The sequence below is a fragment of the Lytechinus pictus genome, chromosome 15, assembly GCF_037042905.1.
Source record: "Lytechinus pictus isolate F3 Inbred chromosome 15, Lp3.0, whole genome shotgun sequence".
NCBI classification, from domain to species: Eukaryota; Metazoa; Echinodermata; class Echinoidea; order Temnopleuroida; family Toxopneustidae; genus Lytechinus; species Lytechinus pictus.
The window spans coordinates 6,917,501-6,928,365 of NC_087259.1; the positions used below are offsets into that span (position 1 = coordinate 6,917,501).

Consider the following 10,865-nt stretch of genomic DNA (forward strand, 5'->3'; position numbering starts at 1 on the left):
AAAATGTAAAGATTCATTAGGACGATTTAGAACACATGCAACTTCTTATCACTTAAAATAAAGTATAGATCTCACCTTGAAAGGTTTGTTAAGTAATCTGCAGACCAGCTTGACCGTCTCGGCCAAAAAGTTGTCCGGGAAATCCTGCCGAGGAGCATTAGTATACACTGTCAGAGTAGGCATAATAATATCGTAGAAATTATTTTGTCACTTTAATTAAAACCCTCTTCTATTTCTGTCCTCATCCACCATTGTAGAGTAATTACAGGTTATCATTCCATTCTTGCAGACAACATGTATACATGTATACCGTTGCTAAAAAGTGATAACGCTCTGATCCATGGTATTCGGTTCCTACGTACATTATTGGTTTTACGGCCCATGTTTTGGAGATATTACTGGTACCAATAGGTCAAATTCTTATAGATTTTCACGGAGCGACATTCTTTGTGGATTTTTTTTTAAAAAGGATGATTCGTCACTTAACAGAGGAAGCATCTTCATGAGGTTTCGGTAAACATGCAAAAGTTTCAAGTTTATTTGATTTGAATAATGATTTAATGTATTCTTCTGCGTTTATATAATTCGTATAGGCCCAATATATTTTCCCATAATATAACAAACATAATATATTGATTACAGTTTATTGCGTGAATTAGAGAGAAAAATGGATTTCAAAATTAAACTTCTAAGCAAATATCGGATCTATTACCAAATTATTACAACAACAACCACAATATGCAGGAGAAGGATTGTTATCATAAGCAAATTGCTTGAAAGAAAAATGACAACCCAAGATTAAAACTCATAAAATTAATAATACATTTATTCAGCAGAATGGCAAATTTTTAATTGTAAAGATGGAGATGATAAGGATGATGGTGATGATTAAATCGAAGGAAGGATGACTTCATAATAAACTAAAACACTAAACTAAATCACATCGGTATTAGACAATAATAACAATCATTACAATGATAATATATATCTTGTTGGACCTCTTGTTGGAATGCTCCTCAGGGAGTGGAGAAGGTGCATACATTGTATGCGGGCATGCAAGGATCCGATGACCGGGGTAATAATATATCTTTAAAGCGCTTAGAGACGTCGTTCCGATGTGTTAAGCGCTATATAAATGCGGAATATTATTATTATTATTATAATAATGATGATAATAATAGCAATAATGTAGATAATAATAATGATAATAATCATCACCATCATCATCATCAAAATAATAGGCCCAATAGTTTTTACCAATTCCACTAATTTTTTTTCTGAATATTACATAAAAAACTATCCAAAAAATTATAAAAAATGTATAAGTTTTTGCTCGCTTCGCTCGATCGCATATTTTGGGGAAATTTCTGCCCCATTCGCCAGGTCTCGCACCCTCAATTTTTTGGCTCATTTCACTGCTGAATTCGCCAGTATAAAGATTAATAATGATGGACTTTCAATCATAATCAGATGCTTGCAATCACTCGCACATAAGCATTATCATGCAAGAACTAGTGAAGAGAAAGTGATCTTTAGCCCTACCCTCTCAATTTTTTTTTAATAATCATGTATGAAAACGTGAAAAGAACTATTAAATTGCGATATGCATGTTGCAGCCCCTGCCCCCCCCCCCCCTTTGCACACACACACACTCAAAGTCGTTCCGGGTTTTCTGATCAGAAGCTAAATTATAAACATTTACATATACTCTAATTTTTTTCATTAGATGAGATGCCAAAAACTTCATGTGTAGGCCTACTGTGCAAGTATTCCACAAAAGGGTATCGTTATTTTTCATACCCTGATACAGTGATAAGACCTCGTATATAGATTTCCTCTTATTTTGATCTAAAGAGAGATGGAAATTATGCGGGTATCTCAACTCTTGCAGTGGACTCTGTTAATTAGGACCTATACGAATGAGCACGGTTGAAGTATCTTTTTTTCAATTATATACTGTATATTATTTTGCGTGTCTACCGGAAAGAAAACAAAACGAGGAAGGGGGTGTCAAATACAATTTCGTCATATTCTGACGACCCCCCCCCCCCCGAATAAAGAAAGAAAGGAAGGAATGAAGGAAGGAAGGAAGGAAAGAAGGAGGGAAGAAAGGAAAGAAAGAAGGAAAGAAAGAAAAAAAAAGAAAAAAAAAAGAAAAAAAAAAGAAATAAGGATTAGGTGTCAGCACCGTTCTATGAATAAGCACTTCCCCATTAGAAATAAGACAACTTAAAAAATGGGGGAGGGGTCGTCAACAGAGGTCACTCTCCGCCCCTCCCCCGGATCACGGCCAGTGCTCCCAAAGAACTTAAAGCAATGGGATGGAATAAAAATAATACAAAGGAAGGAAATTAAAAGGAAAAGAAAAAAAGAACTAAAGAGGTGAATAGTGACAACAGACATGTCAGAGAAGGGGGAGTAACAATCCCATGCGCAGGCGGTTCTATAATACAGGCCTATACAAAATTAGACATCCTATTCAAATAAAAAAATCAGTGTTCAAGAGTACTATATCAGAAAGCAAATGACACTATTTGCTTTCGACTTCAAAGAAGATTATTTATGCGAGTTATGGCAAGGTACACTGTAAAAACGCTGTTGAAATTTTATACAACGTACGCTGTTTGTTTGTTTGCCTTTATTGTATACTGCGTTCAAAATAATACAATCAAATGTTTTTACATAATGCAATATACAAAATAATCCATTATATAAGCAAAATAATCATAATAATGATTATAAATTATGATGCCAGCATAAACTTCACTTTTGATAATGATAAAAAAGAGAAAACATTAATTAAAGACCGCCATCGTGATCGACTAAGCTTAAAAATTGGTGGCGTCCTATGATAAATAATAAAAAAAACCTTGTGGTTTTTAGAATTTGAATGCTTGTTTAAACCGTTTACAAGACTACTGTTAGGTTCATAGTTATAGTGAAAAGCGTTGTGTAAAAGGTTTTAACAGCATTAATTGTAATTGTGTATTGGGCATATAAAAAGGTAAAACAATGAAAACTGGAGGGTACTGTATATCGTGAAAGCAGAGCAAGCAGAAAAGGAAAATTGATATAGAAATGGTGAGAGTGTGGAAAGATGGGGGGGGGGGATAAAAAGAGAGGGGGTTAGGGTTGGGAGGGGGAGGGGGGTACTTGGTCTCCCACATAGCATCATGCCGAGCTGAATTTGATTACATCAAAAGTTGAAATACAACAATTTCAATTTCAATTTATTTCATTTTCAACAGAACAAAGTAAAGTGGTCGAAATAATTAAATAATTACAATGAACTTATACAGACAATATAAATTGAGGCATGTACAATATACGATATTTTAAGTAAAACAAAACAGAGTATTATATATAAGCAAAATATCATAAACATTATAAAATGTAGTTCTGAGAAAATGGAGGGATCCACTAAAAAGCAGTACTTGTATAGGCCTATTGTGCTGTTGTGTGGACCCCTCTTAACAATACGAATCATACCAATGTCAACTCCGAATGATTCATTCGTGTTTCTGTCATGGTAGGCAAAAATGGGCATAAAACAGGGAAAACGTGAAATGTAATTCATGTGTGGAACATTTCCCATAAGACTGATGTTGTCTTCTCCCCACCCCCTACCCCCCCCCCGCTCTTTCTCTCTCTCTTTCTGTCGGTCTCTCTCTCTCCCTCTTCATGCAAAATACACGCAATGTACAGTAATTCCAGTACCCCGGATATATGCCATTAAAGCCTTCCTATGAGGGTTCCCTGGATATATGGTAAAGCGATGTCATGAGTGATTATCAAACATTACTGGTATACCATCAAAAATAAAGAATACCGTGACTTTAACATACACTCACGTATACCACACGAAACAATACTCTTTTGTTGTCACAGTTGCGTTGGATGAATCAGATCGAGTACCTTTGATCGGTCGAAACTAGGGTCATTTTCAGCCAAAAGTTTGCGTTCGCAGGACAAACAATTCTGCTCCTTAGCATACCTAGCCATTTGACGGTTTTCAACTGCAGATTTATAGTAAGTTATAGTAAGTAGCCTGCACCATGCCTATCGTCGAATTCGTCACCAATGTCCCCGTCGACCAGTTCCCCGAGGGATTCGTGGCCCGTGCCGCTACTAAAGTATCAGAAGTGCTTGGAAAACCACTTCCAGTAAGTTTCCTTCTTTACATTCTTCTTTTCTTCTCACAAAATAAGATTTAGTCAACTTGATAACTCGAAAAGTAGTTTCCTTCAAAACTTTGTTTTGGTTCTCGATAGTGAAAAGAACCCGTAGAATTTATAAAGAGTTATTAATTAGTAGTTCTTCATTCCTTCAAGAACCCCCCCCCCCTAAAAAAAAAACCGTTTCTACAGAACTGTTTAGAACATTTTCCTGCTTCGAATAGAACAACCTTTAAAGGTTAACGCAAATAAGGGAAAGGTTCTGAAATTTCCAAGAGTGAGGTACGGAAGCTTTAAAATGCCACCAAGATGGTCATATAATCATCTAGTCATGTCTACATCACGCGGGAGAGATGATCAGATGACAAGATCTTAGATCTCGTCATGTCTACATCCCTTGGGTACGGTAGCTTAAAAGTGCCACACAGATGTTCATATAATCATTTCGTCATGTCTACATCTCTTAGGGAAAAGATAAGATAAAGAGATCTCGGATCTCGTCATGTCTACATCCCGTGTGAGAGATGATCAGATGACACGATCTTGGATCTCGTCATGTCTACATCTTATAGAAGAGATGATGAGATGGCAAGATCTCGTCATGTTAATTTACATCCTGTGTGAGAGATGATCAGATGGCAAGATTTTGGATCTCGGCATGTCTACATCTTGTGGGAGAGATGATCAGATGGCAAGATCTCGGATCCAAAATCTTGCCATCTGATCATTCATCTCTTCTAAAAGATGTAGACATGACGAGATCCAATTATATCTTGTCATCTGATCATCTCTTCTAAAAGATGTAGACATGACGATATCGGAGATCTTGTCATCTGATCCGAGATCTCTTCTAAAAGATGTAGACATGACGAGATCGAAGATCTTGTCATCTGATCATCTCTTCTATCAGATGTAGACATGACGAGATCCGAGATCTCGTCATCTTATCCTTTTTTCCTAAGAGATGTAGACATGACGAAATTATTATATGACAATCTGGGTGGCACTTTTAAGCTTCCATAGTGAAGAGTGGTGGAGGGGGCGGGGTGAGGGGTCGAGAAAGATGTGCCACACCCCTTTGATAAATCGAAAGGCTTCCTTGAAATGGCAGTGATTTTTTGCCATGGCTAGTGGTGAGCTGGAAGCGGGTTAGAGGGAAGGGGTAAAACATTAGAACTTAGGAGGATCTGTATAACGGCAAACCATACCTGCAAACATATTAATGAATTTGATATATATGTAGATCGATAGAAATATATATGTATGTAGATAGATAGGTGGGTAGGTGGGTAGGTAGGTAGGTAGATAATAGATAGGAAGCAATATAGAAAGATAGATAGGTAGGTAGATAAATAGACAGATAAATCGATAGATAGATATATAGATAGACAGATAGATAGATAGATATATTGATTGATAGATAGACAGATAGGTAGGTAGGTAAATAGGAAGCTATAGATAGATAGATAGATAGATAGATAGATAGATAGATAGATAGATAGATAGATAGATAGATAGATAGATAGGTAGGTAGGTAGGTAGGTAGGTAGGTAGGTAGGTAGGTAGGTAGGTAGGTAGGTAGACAGACAGACAGACAGACAGACAGACAGACAGACAGACAGATATAGATAGATAGATAGATAGATAGATAGATAGATAGATAGACAGATAGATAGATAGATATATTGATTGATAGATAGACAGATAGGTAGGTAGGTAAATAGGAAGCTATAGATAGATAGATAGATAGATAGATAGATAGATAGATAGATAGATAGATAGATAGATAGATAGGTAGGTAGGTAGGTAGGTAGGTAGGTAGGTAGGTAGGTAGGTAGGTAGGTAGGTAGGTAGGTAGGTAGGTAGACAGACAGACAGACAGACAGACAGACAGACAGACAGATATAGATAGATAGATAGATAGATAGATAGATAGATAGATAGATAGATAGATAGATAGATAGATAGATAGATAGATAGATAGATAGATAGATAGATAGATAGATAGATAGATAGATAGATAGATAGATAGATAGATAGATAGACCGACTATGTTAGCAACGATATTATCCCGCTTCTATACTGAATTGAAGGTAAAGTTAACTGAAATTCATTTTATTCGTTAGTCTTATTCTTGCTGCTCTATCAAAGTATACTCTTTCTTCGGATAGATAAATACAGGTATATTTGCTTCATGCATTAGTGTTTTTATATCGATTAAGAGGCTTCAGTCAGTGAATTAATTTCTTCATTATTCACCATGCGAAACACTTTGTTTTTAAAGAAAATTGATATAATAATAAACGATTAGTTTTCCGATGCACATAGTCATTTGCCGTATTCCAATTCCTTCCCTCTCCTTTTCAAAGTCGATCCAAGCTGTTAATTTATATTGCCAGCTAATTTTTCTGCATGAGATCAAATTAACCATCAGAATTTTCAATTCATTTTGTACCCGCATCCATTCATGGCCTTGCACTTCCGGCCTATGTACTTATTTCGATTTAAATTAAAGGGGTATATATATTCCCAGTTTCTTTCCAGAATGTTCACGCAATAAATGGTAATACATGATTTTGGGGTTATATTTTTACATAAAGATATGCCAAAATATTATCTTAAAGTATAAAATATATTAAATATATTAGGTGTTCGCCACTATTACTCAGCCAGAGCGTACGTATTAACACAGCTATTATAGTATTAATTTGCAGTACAAACGAATATTTACTGTGAAACTATCGCATGATGTACAAGCCCTCATGCTAAGTGATTATCAGTGTCTCCTTACACGGAAGTGATTATATAAACATACATGGTAACTATTAGCGAATATGAGTGAATGAATGATCATGGTTTTGTTCTCCCGAATCATGTAAATATGGACTATTATATAGGCCTACAGACAATCTGATTTTAATGACGATGATTATGATGACGATGATAACGGTTGTTTATTGTTTGTTTTGTCTGATTTGAAATCGGTTTTATTATGTGTTAATCCAACAAAATGCAATGATTACATACAATATATTCGATAAAAGTAACGAAAGTTGAGAGTATCTAAATAAATGTGATGTAAATTATACGATTTCTAGTCATATATCATAATGTACAAAATGAAACAAATTGGACCACCATCATAATAAACGTTAGGCTTGAATTAATGGCGGCCTCCGAATGGAATTAGGACTACATTAGTGAAACACTGATCATGCTATGATGAATAAGGGTTGTTAAAAAACTTACGACTGTTACCATGGTTATACCTATGATTATGTTTTATCCAGGCTATTTCAATCTCCTTACGTCACGAGGCCATGTTTCGAATGGGGAGCGACGCCCCTTGTCTCATGATTTTCGCCGCCAGCGTCGACAACTTCACTGACCAAGAGGACAATAGGAAGTATTCAAAGGAGCTCATCGACTTCGCCGCTGCTGAGTTCAACGTCCCAATCGAAAGGTTAGGAATTGTGAATACGTAATTTTTAGACTTTTAGTTCAGAAAATCAAGTTTATTTTCCTCAACTATCCCTCAAGAACCAATTACTGTTCGGGTCATTGTTTTGTGTCATGTTGGTCGACTGTCGGAGTGGGAAAAAGTGACGTCGTATCGAAATATACCCTATCAAAAAGATGGAATAAAAAAACTAAAAAGAAAATAAAGGAAAATCTGCAACGTTCTTTCATTCACGATCTGTCTTTTAAACCATATTTTAGTACCTATATCTATATCCTTTTCAGGAAAAACAAAATATGAAAATGTTCAAGGGTCACCATCATCGAAGGCACTTTCCCTTTCAGAGGTTTCTGACAAGCAATAAGGCTGCGCTGGGGGAATGTGCCCCCTTTGCCTCCCCTCGTGGTACAGCGCCTGATGATCGGTGGAATCAGGAGAGGGGGGGGGGGGTGGCCGCCTTAAGGATGATTCACCATTTTATTCGTAATATTCTGCCTTCTTAAAGAGAAAAACTGTAGACATTTTTTTAGTAATAAAAACGTATGTATTTTCTCGCTTTTCAACACACTCTTAAACAGAAAAGTGGCAATGTCCTTTTTACGTCAGATAGGGTGGGCGGCATTTCGCATTTCTTGCCGATGTAATCATACTGTAATTTTTGTTGTCAAAAATGTTTAGCTGAACAAAATTGTATGCATGCCCTCTCCTCTGTAGTAGTAAACTTGTGGATATAACACTTTCCTCTTCTATTTAAACCGTTCTTTCTTGAATACTTTTTGGTTATATTTGTTTCCGCTATGCATATGTCTGCGTTCTCATCGTGTGTTTCCGGACAATTAATTTCTTCTTTTTCAAATTTATTTTTTTCTAAATTCTTTCCAGAATCAACCTGATAATGCAGACTCTGTCTCGGTGGCAGATCGGACTTCTTGGTGGCGTGCTTCTCGGTGACAGGATGAAACCAGCCAAATGAAGACCTAATACACTCGACCTCAAACGCGCGTAATCTCAGCCACTGCAATTTGAAATGAATCAATTAAGGAATCCCGTGTCTTAATTCCCTCCGTTTGGAGAAAACTGTTTAATCTGTTGCAATATTAACATTTATAAGTCGCCAATTGGACACATGTACGTGATTCATCTGAATTCAATAAAGCTGTAATTCTCCGGGATGGTACAGACATATCAAATCACTTTGTTTAATTGTTCTTAAAGGAATTGCTTTCTTATAAAGAGTTTAATCTTTTATAACTTAATGTTTTTCAGTTATGCAAATGATTTCATTTTTATTTATGCTTCTTCTTGTATTTGCTAGGTTTTAGTGTAATGTTCAAAATATTCATATAGGTCTATGATTTTTTTTTTTTGGGGGGGAGGGCGCCATTAAGATAACGGCAAACACTAGTGGGTCCTTGCCCGTCCTTGCCTGATATTGCATTACAACCGAAAAAATTTATTTAATTTTGGATCATTCTTTCTGTTGCCACCAGTAATCATTTTCGCATCATTTGCATTTACAAGTATATATGTGAAATAAAATGATTTGGTTTAAAACCAGCAATCGTAATGTGTCTGATGAATGGATTTTTTTTATTCAACAACTTGGGTGGTATTCTGAGATCCATTTTATCTCAGATAAAATAAAATATTTTATCTCCGTTAAAATCAGTGAGATAAAATACCCTTAAAATCTCTCCGAATTGGTATTCTGAGAACAATTTTATCTTCATTTTATCTCTGTAAGACACACCTATTTTTTAATCAATATCCAATTAGAAATGCGCTTTTATAGCTCTCTCATATCACTCAACCAATGAAAATCCATTCCGCCAGGAGGTGTGGCAAAGGAGTGAGATTGCGTCAATCTATTGACTTCAAATACGCTTGCAATATACGCTTGCGCGTCTTTACAGAGATTTCTTTTAAAAAAAATGACAATACTCTCATCTTTTTTCGAAGTCTATTTTTCCTCTTTTCAAGCATCATTTCAAAGACAATATTAGTCATGAAAAGTCTCATGAAATACTTCCAGATTGTACAGGAATAACGTTAAGGTATTATTCTCAATAAATATATAATTTTTCTTCATTTTCATGTCAACATTTGCATTTAATTCACCAAGAAATAATGATGAAATCAACGTCGCGGAGATAAAATAGCCCCTACCCTCTTTTAAGTTTATTTTATTTTTCTTCAAAGTAACATGAGCGCAAGCACATCATCCGCGTTGCAATGGCCAGATACGCGAAGGGTATGTCTACGCAGGCACTCCCCTGTTGCGTATTATCTGTAGATACGCAAGATAAAATTTCTACGCAAGATAAAATTTAAAATTTTATCTGAAAGATAAAATGTCATCTCAGAATACCAATTTCATTTTAAGAGATAAAATAAAATATTTTAAAGATAAAATGACCTCAGAATACCGCCCCAGGCAGGGTTTGAATGCCCATTGTATATGTGTGTGGGTGAGCGGGTGTGTGTGTATACGAGAAGCAATTCTTGTTGGGGCAAACATCTCAGCGGCTCACATTATTATTATTATCATTATTATTACTACTACTATTATTATTATCATCATCATTATTATTACTATTTATCATTTATTCATTCTTCTTTTATTAATTAATTAATTAATTTTATTATTACTATTATACTTTTTTTGGGGGGTTCATAAATATTGTAGGGCAGTAGCTGAATTTTGCCAGGTGGAAAAGGAGACAAATATTTTCCAAAGAAATTCAAAAGCAAGAGAGTGAAGCAATCAAGCTTACTACGAGGGCACTATACATTTACAATTATAAAATTGAAGGTTTTGGTGCACAATCTAGGTAAGTTATGAGTTTTTCGAGTCCACTTGTTGACCTGATGGGGGAAGTAGGACTGGGAGTGTGTGGGGGTGAGAGGGACTCGAAGGCGAGATGGAGAAAGAGAGGGAGAGAGAGAGTCTAGAGAGTCTAAAAATTGATCACACTTCTCTTTCTATAACTATGGCAACAGTCATCTCGAATTCGACGCCATTTTGTCTCAGGAATTACCAAAGCCCCTTCACAAAGTCTTTCCTCTCCCCACCTTTCTTACTTCTGGCAGGTATATAGACATATAGTAATCAATTCAAATTTCTCTTCCCTGTCCACTTTTGATATATTCCTATTATTTTGTGTAATAAAAGATAAGTCTCTTTTATTGCACTATACAGTCTGGTTTTCTATCCCCTTTCCTTTCGAGGC

The 10,865-nt window shown here is 35.7% G+C and overlaps 2 protein-coding genes across 2 annotated transcripts in view; one reads left to right on the forward strand and one right to left on the reverse strand.

The window, feature by feature from the left end:
- Window positions 1-368, reverse strand: part of LOC129278292 (uncharacterized) — a 7,396-nt gene extending 7,028 nt beyond the window's left edge. The window contains exon 1 of the mRNA XM_054914494.2: window positions 76-368. Coding sequence (XP_054770469.2) covers window positions 76-183 — 108 coding nt within the window. The 5' untranslated portion in view covers window positions 184-368. The remainder of the gene's footprint in view (window positions 1-75) is intronic.
- A 3,418-nt stretch (window positions 369-3,786) lies between these two features.
- On the forward strand, window positions 3,787-9,196 carry LOC129278293 (D-dopachrome decarboxylase-like). Its single transcript, XM_054914495.2, has 3 exons — window positions 3,787-4,163; window positions 7,466-7,638; window positions 8,518-9,196. Exons 1-3 carry the CDS (start codon window positions 4,056-4,058, stop codon window positions 8,606-8,608), a joined length of 372 nt encoding a protein of 123 aa, XP_054770470.2. The 5' UTR covers window positions 3,787-4,055; the 3' UTR covers window positions 8,609-9,196.
- The last annotated feature ends 1,669 nt before the right edge of the window (window positions 9,197-10,865 follow it).